Source organism: Neovison vison, chromosome 8 (genome assembly GCF_020171115.1).
Source record: "Neovison vison isolate M4711 chromosome 8, ASM_NN_V1, whole genome shotgun sequence".
In the NCBI taxonomy this organism is placed as follows: Eukaryota; Metazoa; Chordata; class Mammalia; order Carnivora; family Mustelidae; genus Neogale; species Neogale vison.
Window position 1 is genome coordinate 14360385 of NC_058098.1, and position 21589 is coordinate 14381973.

General features: G+C 51.7%; 1 protein-coding gene across 3 annotated transcripts in view; it reads left to right on the plus strand.

Moving 5' to 3' along the window:
- The window catches only part of LOC122916020 (phospholipid transfer protein), a 22699-nt gene continuing 1110 nt past the window's right edge, over positions 1 to 21589 (plus strand). The window contains exons 1-13 of one of the 3 annotated variants that reach the window (XM_044262931.1): positions 1 to 18; positions 13654 to 13764; positions 13852 to 13951; positions 14604 to 14732; positions 15415 to 15570; positions 16535 to 16598; positions 16671 to 16734; positions 17380 to 17471; positions 18214 to 18390; positions 18478 to 18537; positions 19742 to 19906; positions 20000 to 20067; positions 21473 to 21515. In XM_044262931.1, the coding sequence (XP_044118866.1) occupies positions 12 to 18; positions 13654 to 13764; positions 13852 to 13951; positions 14604 to 14732; positions 15415 to 15570; positions 16535 to 16598; positions 16671 to 16734; positions 17380 to 17471; positions 18214 to 18390; positions 18478 to 18537; positions 19742 to 19906; positions 20000 to 20067; positions 21473 to 21515 (1236 nt within the window). In that variant the 5' untranslated portion in view covers positions 1 to 11. Of the gene's footprint in view, positions 19 to 12929; positions 13045 to 13284; positions 13563 to 13653; positions 13765 to 13851; positions 13952 to 14603; positions 14733 to 15414; positions 15571 to 16534; positions 16599 to 16670; positions 16735 to 17379; positions 17472 to 18213; positions 18391 to 18477; positions 18538 to 19741; positions 19907 to 19999; positions 20068 to 21472; positions 21516 to 21589 lie in introns of those variants that run through there. The other 2 variants (XM_044262933.1, XM_044262932.1) reach the window with 2 other exon arrangements.

Consider the following 21589-nt stretch of genomic DNA (forward strand, 5'->3'; position numbering starts at 1 on the left):
GGTTTCCTCTAATGGAAGGTAAGTCCACCTGCCTTGTGAAGGTTTGGAGAGAATTAACTGGGCCTGTGAAGTACCCAGCACATGTGGTACCTGGCCTTTAAAAACGTTAGGTGTTAGCACCTCACGGGGTTATGAGGATTGCTCCGAGAAGATCTGAGCCCTCCAAAAACAAACCGGCCTCCTGTATAGGCCCAGTAGGTGAAGCCAAGCCTCCCTTAACAGGGTACCAGTTCACTTGGGAAGCTTAGCGGGTAACCGTCCGCCTTCGGCTCAGGTCACGATCCCAGGGACCTTCCATGGATCCCGGATCAGGTTCCCTGCTTAGCGGAGAGCCTGCTTCGCCCTCTCTCTGCCTGCTGCTCCCCTGCCTCAACTCTTTCTCTTTGTGTCAAATAAATAAAATATTAAAAAAGAAAAGAGAGAATAGCACACATACAGAAAAGTGCACAAAACAGAAATGTAAACCTGATGATCTGTCACAGAGTAAAGACCCATGTGAACATCACTCAGGTCAAGGTATCATCAAGCACAGCAAAATCACCACTAGTTATTTTTTTATTTGTTGTATTTTCCTTTATTTTTTTATTTTATTTTTTTCCTTTATTTTCTTAAAAATTTTTAAAATTAACATATAATGTATTATTAGCCCCAGGGGTATAGGTCTGTGACTCACCACCAGGTTTACACACTTCACAGCACTCACCATAGCTCATACCTTCCCCAATGTCCATAACCACCCCCCATCCCCGCCACCCTCAGTTTGTTTTGTGAGATTAAGAGTCTCTTATGGTTTGTCTCCCTCCCAATCCCATCTTGTTTCATTGATTCTTTTCCTACCCCCCAAACCCACCACGTTGCCTCTCAACTTCCTCATATCAGGGAGATCATATAATTGTCTTTCTCTGATTGACTTATTTCGCTCAGCATAATACCCTCTAGTTCCATCCACGTCGTCGCAAATGGCAAGATTTCATTTCTTCAAAAAGAAAAAAAGATTTCATTTCTTTTGATGGCTGCATAGTATTCCATTGTATATCTATACCACATTTTTTTTTTAAGATTTTATTTATTTATTTGACAGATCACAAGTAGGCAGAGAGGCAGGCAGAGAGAGGGGGAAGCAGGCTCCCTGCTGAGCAGAGAGCCCAATGTGGGGCTCGATCCCAGGACCCTGGGATCATGACCTGAGCTGAAGGCAGAGGCTTAACCCACTGAGCCACCCAGGCGCCCCATACCACATTTCTTTATCTGTTCATCTGCTGATGGACATCTAGGTTCTTTTCATAGTTTGGCTATTGTGGACATTGCTGCTATACACATTCGGGTGCACGAATCACCACTAATTTTGTGGTAATCACTTTGCTTATGTAGTTTTACCACAGAAGCGTGTATCCCTAAACACTACAGTTTCATTTTGCCTGTTGCTTGAACTGTATACAGATGGAATTCTACAGTCCTATGTTGTGTTGGCCTTCTTTTGCTCGACATTGGACTTGGAAAACCCATTTATGTTGTTGCATGTAGCTGTAGTTCATTTTCATTGCTGTATTCTGTCTTCCAATGGATATTTATCTACTCTGCTGTCCGGAGGTATTTGAAGCCCCCCACCCCATACCTTCTTTCTGAATTATTATAGATAATAATAACAACAAAATTATTATATTTAAATAAATGAACTAAGCCCTTAAGTATGTAAATATTTGAGTGGATGAGTGAATACTAAAATCATTCTCCAAACTGCTCTTCCCGTCCTCCACTCTTGCTTCTCTCGTAGTCCGTTAATGCCCCCTCCAGTCACAGAGATCTCTTTAAATCTGGTCATATGGAAAATCTGTTCACGTCCCCCTGGGCTTAACACCCTTGAATATCTCCCCACTGACTGCAGGATGAATTCCCAAACCCTTAACTTGGTTTACAAGGTCGTAATTATAAGGGGAGCTACCATGGCAGAGCGTTGAGTATGGACTGTGTCGAACACTTTACATACATTCATGTTATTCATGATCCAGACCTTCAAACAACCTCTCCTTCATCAGACCCCAGCCTTCACGAACTATGTGCAATTTCCCCAAAGGTGCCAGGTTCTCTTTGAGCTTGGGCCTTTGCATACGTTGTTTGCTCTCACTTTCTCCCCAACTGGACTCATTCAGCCTTCAAGTCTTACTTTAAAATTTTATTTATTTTTTGGGCGCCTGGGTGGCTCAGTGGGTTAGGCCACTGCCTTCGGCTCAGGTTGTGATCCCAGGGCTCTGGGATTGAGTCCCACATCGGGCTCTTTGCTCAGCGGGGAGCCTGCTTCCCCCCAACCCCCGACCTGCCTCTCTGCCTACTTGTGATCTCTGTCTGCCAAGTAAATAAAATCTTTAAAAAATTATTATTTATTTTTTATATGAGAGAAGGGAGGTAGGGGCAGAAGGTAAAGGAGCATCTCAAGCAGGCTCCCTGCTAAGCATGGAGCCCGATGAGGGGCTCAGTCTCACAACCCTGAGATCATGACCTGAGCCAAAACCAAGAGTCAGATGCTTAACCGACTGAACCACCCTGGTGCCCTCTTCAAGTCTTATTTTAGATGTCACCTCCTCCAGGATGCCTTCACTGAACCAGGCTAGGTCAGGCCCCCTCTTCTGTATTCCTACAACAGCCTGTGCTCAGTGGACTGCTTAAGGGTGGGGCCGGGGCTTGTTCACATCTGTAGCGCCCATACCCAGTGCTGTGCCTAACCCTCTGTAAATATTTGTTGACCATGGAGAGACCACACTGGGTTGAAGCCTGGGTGATTTTTTCCAGGTATCCCTGTTTCTATTCCAGGCTCTGGTTTCTGTGGTGGGGACACCAAGGCAGTGCCCTTTGAGATGCCAAGAAAAGCAGAAGTTGCCTGCCGTGGCAGAGTCCTTGCCAACAGCCTGGAGTCCACTACTCCCAAGATAGGGATGAGCAGGTCAAGCAAAGATCCTGGGGCTTTCAAGTACTCCATCAACTTTCTCGAAGAAGCCTAGTGAGTTGGGAGGCGTGGTTGAGATAAGCAGGACTCCTCCAGCTTTAGCCAGTCCTGGCTGGGAGCCTGCTGACAGAGCTTCTGAGGACCTCAGCCTAGGCTCCATATTAAAGTAGAAACAAACATCCAGGCTCAGGCTGCCACATACCTTCACCCCCTTGTTCTCTGCCACTACAGTAGGAAGCTGCTAAGAGGGAACCACACATCCCAATCCCTGAGGTCCTGGCAGTCGGGGCAGGGAGGCTCCAGGCTACCCCCACCCAGGTCCAGCTAGAGCTGCCCATAGACTCTGCTCTGCCGTTTAAATAACACTGAAGCTGTTTCCAAGGTCAGTGGGCCTGGCCCTAGGAAAGCTGCAGAAGGAAGTTTTCCATCCCAAACTGTGGTTTCCACTGGGAGTGGCTCTCTGGCCATTCTGGGGCCAGATGAGAGAAGCCATTTAGGCCAAGAATAGACGAGGGGAGTGGGGCGTTTCCTCTAGCCTTCCTGGTCCTTTAAGTGTCTGATGTGGTGTCCGGCTCCCCTCCATTTCTTCCTCCAGCTGGGCCCGCTATGAGGTGGGGCCCACCCCAGAACCTTGAAAACCAAAGATAAATAAGACAGACTCTGTCCTCAGGCTGCTCACAGAGGAGGCGGGGAGACAGACACAGAACAGGAAGAAACCCTCTGCTGCAGGGAGATAAGGGTTCAGCTGGGCTGACCAGGGGGGTGGGCCCTGCAAAAGAGAAGGCTTCAGAAGAGAGGGCAATGAGCTGACTCTTGCTGGAAGGATAGGACTTTCCAGGTGGGCAAGGATGCAGCCCGTCCCAAGGCCTGGAGGGGTGGAAAGGGGTGGCATGTTGGGGGAACTCGGCAGCCAGAGCACACTGCGAGGCAATGGGGAAGGTGCAGGTTGAGTCAGGGTCCTGAGCCCCAAATTCAGTCCCTGTTCTGGATGAGCACCTGCCATGTCCAGGTGGTGTCTGGATTGTCTCAGGTTGGGGGCGGGGGCACCTTCACCCTCCTCACCCATTCCTTCTGATGCCGGTTCGTACTACTTTGGGCAGAGCAGCCATGAACCAGGATGTTTACCCTCCTATGAGCTGAGTCTGCAGAATGAAATCCCAGACTTCTCCAAAAAAGAAGCCAGGGTGACAGCTGGCAGCTTCATGAGCATCTGAAATCATAGGAAACTTTGACCAGAGAAGGGGAAGAGGGAGGACACCAGCTGGCTTCCTAGGATGCTTGGCTTCTAACCCAGAGATCTCAACCCTGGTGGGAAAAACGTTAATAATAATAATAATAACTTTAATAATTTATGTATGTCGTGAGAGTCACCTGTTTCAAATGTACCAGTCAATGATTTTGAGCAAATGTACAGCACTGTGCGGCCATCCCAACTCAGAACATTTCCATCACCCCAGAAAAGAGCTCTCGTGACTGTTTGCCGTCACCCCGTCTTCCCACGCCCCAGACCCGGGTAACCACTACTTGGCTTTCGATCTGTATAGAGTTGCTTTTCCTGGACCTTTCGCATAACGGAACTATACAGAATGCAGTGTTGGCCTCTGTCCCTTTACTTTACGTTCTGTATTTGAGACTAGCCGTGTCTCTGCACCGATTGGTATAGTTCATTGTTTTTTCCTGCTGAATGGTCCCCGCCGCACCTATACAGCTCGTTCTGCTTAATCTGTTTACGGGGTGCTTTGGGTTGTTCTCCACTTTTTGGCTGTTAGGAATGGTGCTGCCATGAACATCCGTGTGCAAAGTGTTAGTGTGAGCGTTTGTTTTCCTGTTTGGGGAGTAGACGCCCAGAAGCGGAATTGCTGTGTATGTAGTTAAGTGTGTGCTTAACTTTATGAGAAACTGGCAAAGCCCTTCACTGTGTTACGTCCCTAGAAGCAGCATGTGAAGGTTCTCATCTCTCCACGTCCTTGCCGATGCTTGTTATTATCAGTCTTTTTTTATTATATCCTGTTGAGGAACTTTTTTAAAAAAACACCCACTGATGCCTGGGCTTCAGCCCAAACCAATTAAATCAGAGTTCTGCGGGGGTGCCTGGCAGGTTCAGACCATGGAGTGTGTGACTCTGGATCTCAGGGTCCTGACTTGGGCCCCACGTTGGGCGTGGAGCCTATTTAAAAAAAAAAAAAAATCAGAGGGGCACCTGGCTGGGTCAGTCAGTTAAGTGTCCAACACTTGATCTCAGCTCAGGTCTTGATCTCAGCTCAGGTCTTGATCTCAGGGTCGTGAGTTCAAGCCCGGCATTGGGGGGGGCTTGAACCCAATGGAGCCTACTTAAAAAAAAAAAAGAAGGAAAGGAAAAATCAGAGTTTTAGGGTTTGGGGTCATAGGCATTCAAAACAAAACAAAGCATAACCCTCCCTATTTATTTATTTATTTATTTATTTTAAATATTATTTATTTATTTATTTGACAGAGAGAGATCACAAATAGGCAGAGAGGCAGGCAGAGAGAGAGAGGAGGAAGCAGGCTCCCTGCTGAGCAGGGAGCCCGATGCGGGACTCGATCCCAGGACCCCGAGATCATGACCTGAGCCGAAGGCAGCGGCTTAACCCACTGAGCCACCCAGGCGCCCAACCCTCCCTATTTAAAAAGCTGCTAATGTGGGGGTGCCTGGGTGGCTCAGTGACTTAAAGCATCTGCCTTCAGCTCGGGTCATGATCCCAGGGTCCTAGGACGGAGCCCCGCATGGGGCTCTCTGCTCAGCGGGGAGCCTGCTTCCCTTGCTCTCTCTGCCTGCCTCTCTGCCTACTTGTGATCTCTGTCTGTCAAATAAATAAATAAAATCTTAAAAAAATAAATTAATTAAATAAAAGCTGCTAATGTGTGGGAGGGTTGAGAACCAGTGATCTAACTTCAGGCAAGAAGTTCTGGCCTGTGGGGCACTGAGAGAGACCTCAGGCTGGCCGGCAGCCTCTCCCGCACCGGGAAACATAGGAGGTTGAGGGTAGGAGGCAAGCTGCCTCCCATGAAGGCACATGAAGTCCCAGGGCAGCCCAGCCCACTGCAAGGTGAGGAAAAGGGGCCTGGGAGTGGCTTTGGTCAGGGAGTCCTGATTTCTGCACAGCCAGCTGAGAAACTGAGGGAGCAATGCGCACCCCCCCCACCCCGCCCCCAGCTATGACTTTAGGGATTGTTCAGGCCTCTGAAAAGATTAGCAGAGTATGGCATTCCTGGCTGCAGGCCAGCTCCAGAAAACCCCAGAAAGATGTAAGGAGAGGGGTGCTAGCAGGAAACACAGGGAGCTTAGAGGCTCAGGGGGCAGTCAGGGCCGTACTGCTCAGTCCATGATAAGATCTCCTCCCACTGAAGGAGACTCTGTGTACACTCTCTGTGTACCAGACCCTGTGTGGGGCCTGAGGAAACACCCATGGGGCTTACAGTCTGCTGGAAGAAACAGAGAATAAAGAATGAAGCAGAACAAAAGGAAGTGATAGAAGGGTCCTCCCAGGGCAGGTGACCCTGGAGGAGAGATTCAAGTGAATGAAGGAAGCTAACCATGCAAAGTCTGTCTGCAAAGGTGCAGCGGGTGAAGGGAGGGGTCAAGGGCAAGCTTGAGGCTGAGTGAGCTGGTGTCCAGGCGTTGGTGGAAGATGGTTGGGGAGGAAGGTAGGAAGGAGCTGGCAGCCTGGAGTCCTTCTGGGCTCGTAGCCAGAGTCCAGGTCTTATTTTGTGTGTGACGGGGAGTGAATGAGGGCTTTGCTTTGTTTTTGTTTCTTTTAAAATATTTTATTTATTTGACAGAGAGATCATAAGTAGGCAGAGAGGCAAGCAGAGAGATGGGGGGTGGGGAGCAGGCTCCCCGCTAAGCAGAGAGCCCGATGTGGGGCTCGATCCAGGACCCCGAGACCATAACCTGAGCCGAAGGCAGAGGCCCAACCCACTGAGCCACCCAGGTGCCCCTGAACGAGGGTTTCAAACAGGGTAGGAAAAGAACTACCATTTCTACTTTTTCAACATCACTGTGGTTGGTGCAGGAAGGCTAGATCCCTTAGGGGCGACAGTGATACAGGGAGATGATACTGCTTGTCAAGGTAAAAGAAGAAAATGGGCCAGACTAGTGTTGGTGCAAATGGAAAGGTGTGCGTAGGAGTGGGGAGGGGGAGCACCTTTTGGAGTTTGGGACACCAGGATCTGCTGACATGAGGTTTCAGGAAGTAAGAGACTCAAGGATAACTCCCCGGCTTCTGGGTGAGCTTCGAGCATCTGGGCGAGGAGGGGCCTGTGATCTGAGATGAGAAGCCTGGGAAAGTTGCAGAATTTGGTACCACAGTGGGGACATTGCTGAAATACAGCACTAGCTGGTGGCAATAGGGAGGGAGGCCGGGGGGCTGTGATGTTCTCCTGACTCCTGGCTCTGTGTATGTTGGGCCCTCAGAGACTGTGGCAGCAGAGGATTCCAGAAAAAGTCAGGATGCTGGAATGTGTTGGGTACTTCTTGTACCCTTTGGAAAGTCCTGCGAAGACAAAAGCACAGGCTGAACGTGGTGACCCATCGTCATCTTCAAAAGGAAAAGTCACTACCACTCGCAACCCCCTCCCTTCAGTTACTTGGAAATTTCTATTTCTGGCTTATGAACTCCAGACATCTAGGCAGCACTGGACAGATCTTCCACACCTTCCTCAAAGCAGTGAGCGGCTGGGAAGCCCATGCTGAGTGCTAACAAAAGCAGGGACAGGAAGTTTAGAGAACCATCAAGAAAGAGGCCCACATGAGGCAGAGTCAGCGAGAGGCTACAAGAAGCATGGAAGTAGGCAGGGAGGGTGAACATGAAGAAGAGAGAAGTCAGAGGATGAGTGAGCTGCTCAAGGCCAAGTAGCTGGAGAGGTACAAGGGATAGGGGTGCACAGCGCCCTGGAGCCGGGGAGCAACGCTCCATGAGAAGCGTCGGAGTCCTTGACTCTGAAACCTGGAAGATCCTTTGGGGGCCAGGTGGCCAGCTCCATTCGCAGAAAAAGGAGCTGGTCTTCAAGGAGAAAAATGGGAAAGAAAAGGAGAAACCCAAAGGCCACGTGTCCAAGTTTTAGAAGCCATAGAAAGGCAGTAAGCAGCTCTGCGCTGGGTGCACTCAGACAGCCCCAGTCCGGTGTTTCTTATATCTCCATTTGGTAAGTGTCTGGCCTCCCCCTACATGTGTCATTCAGCCTGTTTGGGGAGATGTAATCAGAGTCTCCTGGGCTGACATCGCCCCCCCCTCCACAGAGCTCTTCCCTCATTCCAACTCCGCCCCCTGTCACACACGCAGGGGGACCAACCCAGGCCCCTCCATGTCCACGAGCTGCAGAGAGAGGAAGGGGGTTCACTTCCTGAGGGGTAGTTTGGATGTGCCTCGGGGGGGCGGGAGAATGGTCAGGAGGGGAGACGGTCTGACGCAGCTTCTCCAAGCCCTGCAAGGATCCAAAGAAAACACAGCTGGAGGTGGGGAGAGGGAAGGGGAAGCCAGGCTAGGCATGTTGACATCTTGGGCAGGAATCCAATTGGTGTCCTGTGTTTACTTACTTGGACCATTTAGTTCCCCCCGCTGTACCTCAGTCTGCCAGTCTACAAAATAGGAGCAAGGATAGCTATTTCAAGGAGTTGCTGTGAGGATTAAACGGGGTCATTTAAGAAGAGACACAAGTGAGTGGAGTGGTTAAGAGCAGGGCCTCTGGAGCCAGACTGACTCGAGCTAGTTCCTTAACCTCTCCAGGTCTCTATTTCCTCATCTGTAAAATGGGTTAATGATAACTTGTCTTATAGGATGTTATGAGTTTTCAGTGAGTTAATATCTGGAAAGCACTTTTTGTTTGTTAATACTAGCACTTTTGTTTAGTTACTACTGAAGACCAGAGACATTTACTGAGCCCTTTAGTGTGCCAAGTACTAGACCTAGCATTTTACATACTTTTATTTGGTAAGTTTGTTTGTATGTTTGTTTGTTTTGAGAGAGAGAGAGCACACGCACATGAACCAGGGTGGGGCAGAGGGATAAGCAAACCTCCTGGACCAGTGGGGAGGCTGTCATTGAACTCTATCCCAGGACCCTGAGATCGTGGCCTGAGCCAAAGTCAGATGTTTAACCGACTGAGCCACCCGGGAGCCCCATATACTTTAAAAAAAAAAAAATTTGCTGGGGCACCTGGGTGGCTCAGTGGGTTAAAACCTCTGCCTTTGGCTCAGGTCATGATCCCAGGATCCTGGGATCAAGCCCCGCTTGTGATCTCTATCTGTCAAATAAATAATAAATAAAATCTTTTAAAAAAAGATTTACTTATCTATTTTAGAGAGAGTGAGTTGGGGGGAATGGGCAGAGGGAGAGGAAGAGAATCCTAAAGTAGACTCCCCACTGAGCGCAGAGCCAGACGTGGGGCTGGATCATGACCTGAGCCAAAAATCAAAAGGCGTCGGCTTAACAGACAGAGCCACCCAGGCCCCCAGCATGTTACACACTTTATTTAAAATCTCACAACCAAAAAAAAAAAAAATCTCACAACCACCCAGAGAGGTAGGCAGGTACTAGATCATCCCCATCTGACAGACGTGGAAACTGAGGCTCTTAAAGAGACTTACTTTTTTTTTTTTTCCCCAAAGTTTTAATTTATTTACTTGACAGAGAGATCACAAGCCAGCGGGGAGTGGGGGGGGGCGGGGATGCAGGCTCCCTGCTGAGCAGAGAGCCCCATATGGGGCTCGATCCCAGGACCCTGAGATCATGACCTGAACCGAAGGCAGAGGCTTAACCCACTGAGCCACCAGGCACCCCAAGATTTACTTTTTAATTTACTCTAGAACAGGGGTTGGCAACCTACAGCCCATGGGCGCGCATCCAGCAAGCAGTCTGTTCGTGTAAGTCTTGTTTATAGCTGCTGTGGAGGAGTTTGAACAGCTGACCAGAGACCACAGAGCCAGCACAGCCTAAAATATGTACTATCTTATCTGACTTTTAACAGGAACAGCTCTCTGACCTCTGCTCTAGAAAATGACAGGAGCAGGATTTGAACCAGGTCTGTTTGATTCCAAAGCTAATTAAATAATGCTTTGCTCTCCTCATGGTCTAACAATATCGCTGTGCTGGGTGCACAACAGGAGCTAGAAAAGGATTTCTGTCCTGTCTCTTTGAGGGCTGGGAAGTCCCTCCTTCCCTCTTCAAAGCTGGGAGTGAAAGTGGAAGGGATTTGGGGCGACTGATCTCTTCATCCCTCAGGTCAAGTGTTGAGGACTCAGGGAGGTTGCCAAAGACCTCCCTGGGCTGCCCAGCTGCCAGTGTCACTGAAGTGTGAGGGCGGGGGGCACACGCTTCAGGAGGAAGGGGAAACCCAAGGGACAGAGAGTCGGGCTGCCAGGGCAAGTCCCTGGATTCAAGGCCAGTGAGTCCATCTTGTCCCTGAGCCCAGAGCTGTGTTTAGGGTCATTCGGGCTGAGACAAACATGGGACAGGAGTCCCTTAAGAATCTGGGGTGCTATAGATGTCATCTGTCCCCCAGACACACCTGAGGGCTCCAAACCAGTTTAGTCACTCAGCAAATGGGCAGGACCTCCTCCGTGCAGGCACGGTTCTAGGCACTGGGAATAAGTGGGGAACGAGATCCTAGCTCTCATGGGCACAGGCCAGGTCTCCATTCACCAATACTTTGGTAGACCGATATTAACTGGTCACAAGATGTATAAAGCAAATAAGCCAGGCTGATGGGACTGAGAGTAATGGCGAGGTAGACAGGAAGTCCTCTCCGAGGAAATGCTGCTGAAGCTGAGACCAGCATGACAAGGAGCGAGCTGTGGGAAGATCAGGTGGAAAGGCATTCCAAGCAGAGGGAACAGCAAATGCAAAGGCAGTGTGGCCAGAGCAGAATAAAGGGGGATGACAGAGAGTGGGTGATGAGACAGGGGCACACGTGTAGCGTGCCTGGAAGTCAGGGCACAGAGGCCACAGTTTATTCTGAATGTCATGGAGAGCCCTAGATGCTAACAAAGGACGCTAATGATTGTAGCTGACATTTTCTGAGCCCTAACTAAATGCCAGGTGCTCATCAAGTCCTTTAAATCCATTAACTCTTAAAACAAACAAACAAACAAACAAACGCATTAACTCTTAGGGATCTACAAGCAGTCCGGATGTGGAAACAGACCCAGAGAGTTTAAACCACTGGCCCAAGATCACACAGCTCCGTTTAAAGCTCACTGGGGTTGCTGCGGAGACAGTGACATGCAGGAAACAAGAATCTCCTGCAGGACATCCCAGTGATACAAAGATGGAGCTTGCATTTCAGTTAAGAAATTGAGAAGAGGGGCGCCTGCGTGGCTCAGTCGGTTGAGCCTTTGGCTCAGGTCATGATCCCAGGGTCCTGGAATGGAACCCCATGAGCCCCACATTGGGCTCCCTACTCAGCAGGGAGCCTGCTTCTCCCTCTCTCTGCCTGCTGCTCCCCCTGCTTGTGCTCTCTCTCTGTCAAACAAATAAATAAAATCTAAAAAAAAAAAGGAAAAAGAGAAGAAAGAAAACTAACATCTGCCAGGTTTTCTGCTTGAGCCAGGCTCCAGGAAGAGTGCAGGGTACTAGAGTTCAAAGGCATTAAGGCACTTCCTCCTCTGGATATCCTTAGCTCTTTCTTCCTTCCTCTCCTAAACCCTTTCTGTCTCATGTGCTTGTGGGGTGTGCCTCTCATCCGAATAGCCAGTATTTATTTGGCACTAATGGTATGCCATGTACTGTGCTCAGCACAGCCAGGAGGCACATTTATTCTTGCAACGACCTTGCTGTTTCTGTTTTTTGGAAGAGGAAGCTGAGTCTCAGCGCTGCTTCAGTAGGGGTCCAAGAATTGGATGAATTCTAAGAATTTGAATCCTGGTCTGTCAGACTCAAGAGTCTAAGCACTAGCTACTGGGCTAGAAATACCACCTCCCACCCTTTCACAGTTCGTGGGTTTTCTGGTAGTAGCTGTCCAGTGGTCTTCACGTCTGGTTTCCTGCTAGGGTCGGTCCATAAAAGTGCAACGTCATAGGTTAAGATTAAAGAAGTTCCTCTAGATCCAGGATGACTAACCATCCTTGTTGGCCTGGGACTGAGGGGGTTCCCCTGAAGGGAGACATTCAGTTTCAAAGCTAGGAAGGTCCTGGGCAAGTCAGGACATGTTGGCATTCCTGCGTGGATGAGTGCTTAGTGTTACATATGTGTTCTCAGTGGACACTCACCTTTATTGCTTTTCCTTTCCACTTTCATCCATTTGACAACAAACAAAGGTTAGGGTTAGCCAGCACCTACTCTGTGCCAGTCCCAGGAGCTGGGGACACACCGCAGGCAGTAGATGGAGATACTGTGCAGAGAACCTAGCTTCAAAGGTTCACACACACAAAATCCACAATCCCTGGGAAACACCAACCCTGCCTGCCTCTGGGGTGACTGCAGCAGTTTGCGCCCAACCTCCTGGGCAGGCAGCACTTGCTTGGACTCTGGTGGGAGAAGTCTCCGGGGCGTGTTAGGTCACATAGTGACATAGAGACATTTGGTGGTGGTGGTGGGGAGGGGGGTCCCCGGGTGAAGCCTGCCAAGAAGAGGTCTTGATGATTGTAGGTGGAAAGGAAGAAAATGTGCCTTGGGCATTGATTTTGTGGGTGGTCCCAAGTATCCCGCACATTTTGCTGGATGAGGAAACTGAGGCACAGTGACCCAAGTGAAGTGACTTGCTCAGGATCATACAAGAAGACATGGGCATTTGGAATTTAAACCAAGGTCCCAGAGAAGCAAGGACTGTTGGGATTGGGCGGGCCAATTCCTGCACTTCCCTCCCTCCTTCACGGCTTGGGTCCCCCACTTGTCTTGACAGCGGCCCGGCCTGTCACGGGGCTCTGTACAGCCCTCTCCACCCTCGCGGCTGCCAGCGTTCCGCCCCGTCCCCTCCCAGCCCCTGAGGGAGGAGGGGAGAGCGGGAGCGAGGAGGGGGGTCGGAGAGGCCCGGCATTATAAAGGCGGCTGGAACAGCACTGCCCGCCAGACCCTGCCGCCTGGATCCCCTGCGCAGCCCGCCGCCCCACGTGACCGCACCGACCCCCCCCCCCCAGCTCCGCCGCAGTGAGTTGGGGCGCGTCCCCATCCACCCCCAGCCCCTCGCTGAGCTGCATGGTCTACTGAACCCGGGTGGGGTAGAGATCCCGTGAAGGCGGGCACTGATATGGGGGGGGGGGTACCAGGCCGAATCCCAATGGCAGGGATTTAGGACCCAGCGGAGCCGGGAGACCGGTGAGCCCGAGGTTGGACCGGCAGCCCCCTCTACTCCCCCCCGCGCGGGGCCTGGGAGACTGCGAGACACCCCCCAGGAATGCGCGTGCAGCCATTTCCATAGTAACAGGCAAGCCGCGCCCGCCCTCTGCTAAAGGAAAGGGGAGGGGGCGCTGGTACCCGGGAGGTCCAAACTCATCACGCGGCGGGTGCACGGGGGGGACCGAAGATGTCCCCTCCCGTTCCCCCGTGTCCCAAATCCTCTGGGAACCAGAGCGCGAGTCGCATCGCCTCTCTGAGCCTCAGTTTCCGCATCTGCCAAATGGAGGCAATATAATTGGTTCCAAGTTCCCTGAAGAGCTGTTTCGAGGGTAAGGATCCGGCCAGTCCCTTTTCTGGTTGGACAACCGGGGAGTGGGTTTGGGCGGCCCTGATGACTCCAGCGACCCCACCCCACCCCAGGCCCGCTCGCCATGGCCCTCCTCGGGGCCCTCCTCCTAGCGTTTCTGGTAGGCGCTCATGCGGAGCTCCCCGGCTGCAAGATCCGCATCACCTCCAAGGCGCTCGAGCTGGGTAAGGCGCGGGGCGGGCTGAGGGCCGATGAGGGAGGGGTCGCCTCGGCAGTGGGCGCAGGACCTAAGGGTCTCGCTGCTACTTCAGTGAAGCAGGAGGGCCTGCGCTTTCTGGAACAAGAACTGGAGACCATCACCATTCCGGACCTGCGGGGCCGGGAAGGCCAATTCTACTACAACATCTCGGAGTAAGCTGGAGACCTGGGGGGCGGGGCCTAGGGCCGGTGGGGGGGAAACGACAAAGTGGGTGGGTAGGGGCGTGGCCACATCTAGGGGGCGGGACTCAAGAGACAGGATGGGGCGTAGACTATATAGGCCAAGCCCTCCAACATAGGCGGGACCAAGAACCGCAAAGCAGAATCCTTGCAGGCTGAGGCGTGGCTAAAGAGCCCGGGAAAGGGGGAGTCAGGAAACTTGCCAGGGGATGAGAGTGGGGTCTAGGCCCCGAGGTGGAGCTAAAGGGAAAGGTACCAGGCAACAAGAGACAAGAACTTGCGACGGTGGGGATAGGAGAAATGGGATATGCAGCTCAGCTGACAGAAACAAAATCAAAGCATTCGGTTAAAAGAGCAGGTTAAGCAACTACAGGGTGTGAGAGGGAAGGGAGTGCAAGCAATCACTCTGAAGAAGGGGTGAAGCGCACTTTTTAACACCTGGGTCAGGAGAAGCTCATCTCTGAGCTGTCCAAGTCCAGGCCCAGCACTTGAGGGGAAGTGGGAGAATTCCTTCCACCCACCTCGGCTTTCCCCAGGCCTGGACCGGGTGAGGAGGGAATGAGTTTCCTGTGGTTGGGTGGGACCCACTTCGTGGTCCTGAAACTAATCCCGAGGCTTCCTGAAGGGTGAAGGTCACAGAGCTGCAGCTGACATCCTCTGAGCTCCATTTCCAGCCAGAGCAAGAGCTGGTGCTGCAGATCACCAACGCGTCCTTGGGGCTGCGTTTCCGGAGGCAGCTTGTCTACTGGTTCTTGTGAGGACCTGGCACTGCTGGGGAGTGGAGGGTGGATCAGGAGGGCGGATCAGGAGGGCCGGGAGGCCACGGGGCTGTGGGCAGTCGTTTAGCCTTCCTGCGTCTCAATTTCTTCATCTATGCCATAGGGACAAGCAGACCCACTTCATAAGGTTTGGTAGAATGTCTAGTAAAACGGGGAAGTGAAGCCTTATTAAGAAACATCATGACAGGGGCACCTGGGTGGCTCAGTGGGTTAAGCCTCTGCCTTCGGCTCAGGTCATGATCCCAGGGTCCTGGGATCGAGTCCCACATCGGGCTCTTTGCTCAGCAGGGAGCCTGCTTCCACCTCTCTCTCCACCTGCCTATCTGCCTACTTGTGATCTCTGTCAAATACATAAATAAAATCTTAAAAAAAAAAGAAGTATGGCGGGGTGCCTGGGTAGCTCAGTGGGCTGAGATTCTGCCTTGGGCTCAGGTCATGATCTCAGGGTTCTAGGATGGAGCCCCAAATCGGGCTCTCTGCTCAGTAGGGAGCCTGCTTCCCCCTCTTTCTCTGTCTGCCTCTCTGCCTACTTGTGATCTCTTTGTCAAATAAATATATAAAAAATTTTAAAGAAAAGTATCATGAGGTATGGGGTGGGTAGGGGCTGGCGAAGACACCGTTAGGCAGGACACTGAGTGCCCCACCCCCCCCTTGCAGGTATGATGGGGGCTACATCAATGCCTCTGCCGAGGGTGTGTCCATCCGCACTGCTCTACAGCTCTCCCGGGATGCCACTGGCCGCATCAAAGTGTCCAATGTCTCCTGCCAGGCCTCGGTCTCCAGAATGCACGCAGCCTTCGGGGGAACCTTCAAGTAAGCCTGATCTCCAACCCAGGGCACCCCCCTTTGAGCCTTACTGCCTAGTACGATGCAAAGTGCACAGACTTGGGAGCCAGGTCAACAGGGTCCAACTCTCAGCATCCTCATTGCCTTGCTGTGTGACCTGGTCGAGTCACTGAGGCTCTGTGCCTCAATTTCCTCATTGGTGAGATGAGGATGATAATAGGAACTATTTTATAATTTTATGTTCTGAAGACTGTTTGTTAATATATGTACAAATATTTAGAACAGTGCCTGGCATGTTAGTGGCTAGCTTTCTAGATAAGAGTAATTGTGAGGATCAGTATGTGCAGCTGGACATGAACTCAGTAATTTGTAGCCCTCACTACTACTGATAAAAACAATAGCATAATTTCAGGTTTGGGGCTGAGAAGGGGACTTAGTGATTGTTCTCAAAGAGAGTGGGAAAGAAAAGATGGTGGATTTATCATCTGGTGTTGGTATACTGCCAAGTTTTTATTTATTAAAAAAATAACGTATATGCAAGTACTTGAGGATTCATAAAGGAACTCAGAGCCTAGCTGAAGGGACAAAATATTTGTTATTGGGGCTTTGAGGGAGGAACTGAGTCCTCCCTGGGTTCAGAAGAGGGTAATCTGGGAAGACTGCCTGGAAGAGGAAGCATCTGAGCCTATACAGGGGGACATATAGGACAGGAACGCTGAGGGTGGAAGGGAGGGTATGAGTAAGCATCTGGAAGTGGGGATGCTTACAGCAGGCTTGAAGAACTGGGGGTAAATTCATGGGGCTGGTGGGGGGCAGGGGTTATGTCTTGAGAATAAGGCTAGAGAGGGGATTTGGAAACCCTCCATTAAAGAGGTGGTAATACAGTAAAGCTGAGCCACCTCCTCCCCATCTCTCAGGCTAGTGATTTCTCCTGGACCTGGATTGGGGTAGGGCAGAGTCTGGGCTCACGTGGTCTCTCCCCTCCTTGCAGGAAGGTGTATGAGTTCCTCTCCACATTCATCATCTCGGGGATGCGCTTTCTCCTGAACCAGCAGGTACAGCAGTAGTGTGTATGTGGGGTGCCCTCCTCTCTTTGGAAGGCCCTGACTCTAGACCCCACCTCGCAGATCTGCCCTGTGCTTTACCACGCAGGGACGGTGCTCCTCAATTCACTCCTGGACACTGTGCCTGGTGAGTTGGTGCTGGCCGGGTGGGAAGCTCCGGGCCATGCCTGGGACTGGACTGGGGGTGAGGAGGGGGCCAGGTGTGCAGCTGCCAGGCAGGGCCTCAGAGTAGTCCCCTGCCATGCCCTAGCCTCAAATAGGGCCTCTGCTGCTGACTGGCCACGTGGCCTTAGGTAAGTACTCACCCCTCTCTGGGCCCTGGTGTCTTCGCTTGGCTGCCGATGCCTCCTTGTGGTTGTTGGAACGAGTAACTGAGCAATGATTGTCTAGGTCCTCGATATGGACTTGCTGATCACTGGGAGCTTGTCTGTATTCATCCCTTGCACTTAACAGGTGTTCAGCTAACACGAATTCCCTTTTCCTGCCGTGACCTCTGCCTGCTGTGGGGTAGAGATCATCACGCCCCACACACAAACAATGAGGGAAAAGAATCCCTTGCCGTCTTGTTCAGTGATCTCATGGAGCCCTTGCCATAGGGGTGGCAATGGCAGGAGTGGTCATTAATATTGCTGAGCACTGACTGCTTCCCGCGTAAAACCGATTTGATCCCCACAACAACCCTATGAGGGAGGATTTCTAATCACCGTGTTGTGGATGAGAAATAGGCCCAGAAGGGTGAACGCAGCTTGAGTGACTGTGCTCCTTCCCACAGTTCGCAGCTCTGTGGATGAGCTGGTTGGCATCGACTACTCTCTCCTGAAGGACCCCGTGGCTTCCGACAGCAACCTGGACATGGACTTCCGGGTGAGCTGCCTGGCTGCTATGTTGTCTCTGACCTAACCAGACCTCCTCCTCGTTCCTGGCATTGTTCATTTTGTCCTCTGAAGGCACAGCTCTGGGCCACTCCACTGCTGAGTGGACCTCCATGGCCTGCAGAATTCGGTTCAACCCCTGGGTCTGGCTTCTGAGCCTGGTTAACCTTGTCTGGCCCCCCCTTTGTGACTTCACCCTGTTTCTCTGCACTCATTCTTTCCCAAATATGCCCCTGGCTTCCTGCCTCAGGGCCTTTGCTCGTGTGCTGCCCTTTCCCACCTCCCCCGAAGCAGTTGGACATAACAGCTTAATGCACATAATCTATGTAAATGTAAACAGCAGCTTTTCTCACTTCTGCTCTGTATCTTTCAAGACCCACTCACAAGCCACCTCCTCCCCAAGTCCCTTTCCTGGGTGTCCCTTCTCTGGCCTAATGGGAGTGCTCCCTTGCAGAACTCCAGCTGCCCTCCTCTGAATGACTTTTTAGGAGTTGTGCTAACAACGAGGGGACCTGATGGGGTGTTGGTAGAGCATGCGACTCTGAATCTTGGGGTCGTGAGTTCAAGCCCCATGTTGGGAGAAGAGATTACTTAAATAAGTACAACTTAAAAGAAGAAGTTGTGCTAACAAGACCCCTAAAGATAGCAACTGGGTCCAACCCTCACAGGACCTGGCACCGGGCATGGGAAGATCTGGGTGCTGGGCCAGGCTGACCCTGACCCCCCAACTGTAGGGGGCCTTCTTTCCTCTGGCTGAGGAGAACTGGAGCCTGACCAACCGGGCGGTAGAGCCCCAGCTGCAGGAGGAGGAGCGGATGGTGTACGTGGCCTTCTCGGAGTTCTTCTTTGACTCTGCCATGGAGAGTTACTTCCGGGCAGAAGCCCTGAAGCTGTCCCTGGTGGGGGACAAGGTATGTCGGGGTCTGTCTGCTGGATGGCCAAGAGGGGACCTGTCCGAAACTCCCGATAACCCTGCCTCATCTTCTTCCCCTCTCCAGGTGCCCCACGATCTGGACATGCTGCTGAGAGCCACCTACTTTGGGAGCATTGTCCTACTGGTGAGTGTTGGCGGGAGGTAGGGACGTGGCCAGGGTGGGCGGCCATACCACCTGCACACCAGCCGGGGACGTGTGAGCTGTACAGGCAGAGGCCCCCGCAGCCACTCAGCAGTAGACAGAAGGCCCGACGTCTTGCCTGTGGCAAGTTCTCTTGTTTGTCAAGGTCGATTTCAGGTCTGTGAAGGGCCCTTGCTGCTTCTTCATGAAGCTAGGAGGAGCACAGGCTGAGAACCCAAGCTCTCTAAGCATAGGGACTCTAACAATGACCAATGTATTCTTTTTTTAAGTTAATTTTTTTAATAATCTCTATGCCCATCGTGGGGCTCAAGCTTATTACCCTCACAATTAAGCGTCCCATGCTCTACTGATTGAGCCCACCAGATGCCCCTGATGTATTCTTCTTTTGCCTTATGATTTCCCCTTGTTTCATGGGAAGAGAGTTGGGAGGTCAGAATCTAAAAAGTATCTCAGTGATCGTTAGAGGGCTTGCCCTTAATCTCTTCTACACTATACAGCCTCCCAGGGCTGTCACTGAGGATTAACTGAATTAATTCATGTAAAGAACTTAGAGCAGCCCCTGGTGCAGGTTAACTGCTCGGGAAACACTAGCTGCCATCCCCGCTGCTGTCATCCCCATCGTCACCATCTGCCTGATGGCCATGTGGTGGGGGAGAGTCATGGACTCTCTGGCCAGACTGCCCAGGTCTGCATCCCAGGGTCTGTACCTGGATGACTCCAGAACCTTGGACAAGTTACTTAACTTCTCTGTTAAGATTTCCGTGCCTTGGTTTCCCCATCTCCAAGATGAGCATGATAAAGCCTGCCTCACATGGTTATGATGAGGTCTGAATGAGCTAACACAGGCAAAATATTGGTCAGTGCCTACATGGGAAAGAGCACAGCAGTGCAGAGAAAAGGATGATACGGCAGAGGGTGGGGATATCTGATGCAAACACTGTCCTGGAGGAGTCTGGCTGGATATAGATCCCCACTAGCAAGAACTCAGGAAAGCAGTAGGAGACATTCCATCCCTCACGTGAGCAAAGGCACAGAGGCTGGACACAGTTCTGAAGGGTCTGGGAAGCCACACCAGTCCCTGTTATTTGCGGGTCTGGGCTCCCAGCAGGCAAATGTTCCCTCCTGGGGCTCATCAGGGAGCAGATGTGGGACTACCCCCACCTCCCCCCCCACACTCTGTCCCCAGAGCCCAGCAGTGATTGACTCCCCGCTGAAGCTGGAGCTGCGCGTCCTGGAACCACCTCGCTGCACCATCAAGCCCTCGGGGAGCACGGTCTCCGTCACTGCCAGTGTCACCATAGCCCTGGTCCCGCCTGACCAGCCCGAGGTCCAGCTGTCCAGCATGATCATGGTGCGGACACTAGAGCGGGGGTACTGAGGGTCGGGATGAGCATGCTGTGGGCCCCGTGGGTCAGTAACCCTGCCCCAACCTCTTTGCCTGTAGGACGCCCGTCTCAGCGCCAAGATGGCCCTCCGGGGGAAGGCGCTGCGCACCCAGCTGGACCTGCGCCGGTAAGCACCAGTCAAGGTCTCGGGCAAGCGCTTCACCTCGCTGAGCCTCAGTGCCTTCAGGATAGTCGCGCCTGTTCAACAACAGATCTATAGCTACTGGGGAGCTAGGGTCTTTGTTCATGTGTAACAAATGCATTTAAATCAGGTGGAACTTCTCTAGATTATCTTATGACCCAGAGGCAGGCAGAGCAGATCTTCTGAGAGGAATGAACCAGCCCAGCAAGGTTAAGTGACGTGCCCACGGTCCCACAGTTGCATAGCAAAGAGCCTAACCACAGGGGTTCAGACAGAAACAGCTTTTCTGATCTTAAGAGTCACTTCACCTTCATTTTCTTCATGGACTAAATGGAGGGAAAAATAGCACCTACTATGCGAGCCACAGGCAGCCAGGGGCTACTACACAGCGGGGGCAAATGTGCCACGGTCTGCAGAAAGTTCTACTGGACAGCACTGTCCCAGAGGTTAAATGAGATATTGCAGGGTCGTGGTTAAGAGTTTAGATTCTAGGGGCTCCTGGGTGGCTCAGTGGGTTAAAGCCTCTGCCTTCAGCTCAGGTCATGATCCCAGGGTCCTGGGATCAAGCCCTGCATCGGGCTCCCTGCTCAGTGGGGAGCCTGCTTCCTCCTCTATCTCTGCCTGCCTCTCTGCCAAATGAATAAATAAAATCTTAAAAAAAAAAAAAAAAAAAGAGTTTAGATCCTAGAGGCAGCTTCTGCCCTCTACCAGCTGTGAGATCGCAGGCGAATGCCTTCGGCTCTCTAGGCTTGATCTGCCTCATCTAAAAAGTACAAATCATTTCATAGTGCCTACTTCTTAGAGCTGTCGGGAGGATGAAGTCACGTTGGCATTTTAAAATATCTTACTACTTGGGACGCCTGGGTGGCTCAGTTGGTTAAGCAGCTGCCTTCGGCTCAGGTCATGATCCCAGCGTCCTGGGTTCGAGTCCCACATCGGGCTCCTTGCTCAGCAGGGAGCCTGCTTCTCCCTCTGCCTCTGCCTGCCATTCTGTCTGCCTGTGCTCGCTCTCTCCCCCTCTCTCTCTCTGATAAAAAAAAAAAAAAAAAATCTTACTACTTAACTTCTGTTAACATGCTTATTAGTACTAGAAGGAAGTAAGCTCTGTAAGTTTCGTTAAATAAACACAAACCATACACGCCAGGCGGTCAGGCCAAGTCTGGTATACAGGAAGTGGTCAATGAATTATGAGTAGCAAACTTGAAGAAAAGGAACCAAAAGTGGGAGAAAGGACTCCCCCACCCAGGGATGCACATCTGGCGAGTGGCAGAAACCCCCGACAGGTGTGAAGATGGGAACATCTGAGGCTGAGACAGAGGGGCACCTGGTGGCCTGAAGAAGGGGAACTTCTGGGCCTTGTGCTTAGTGGACACTTGTTTCTCTCCCATAGGTTCCGAATCTATTCGAACCAGTCCGCCTTGGAGTCACTGGCAGTGAGTTGAGGGTGGTGGGGGTGCTGAGGCCGGGTCAGGCTAGGCAATTGGAGGCCCGTCGGCTTCCTACTGCT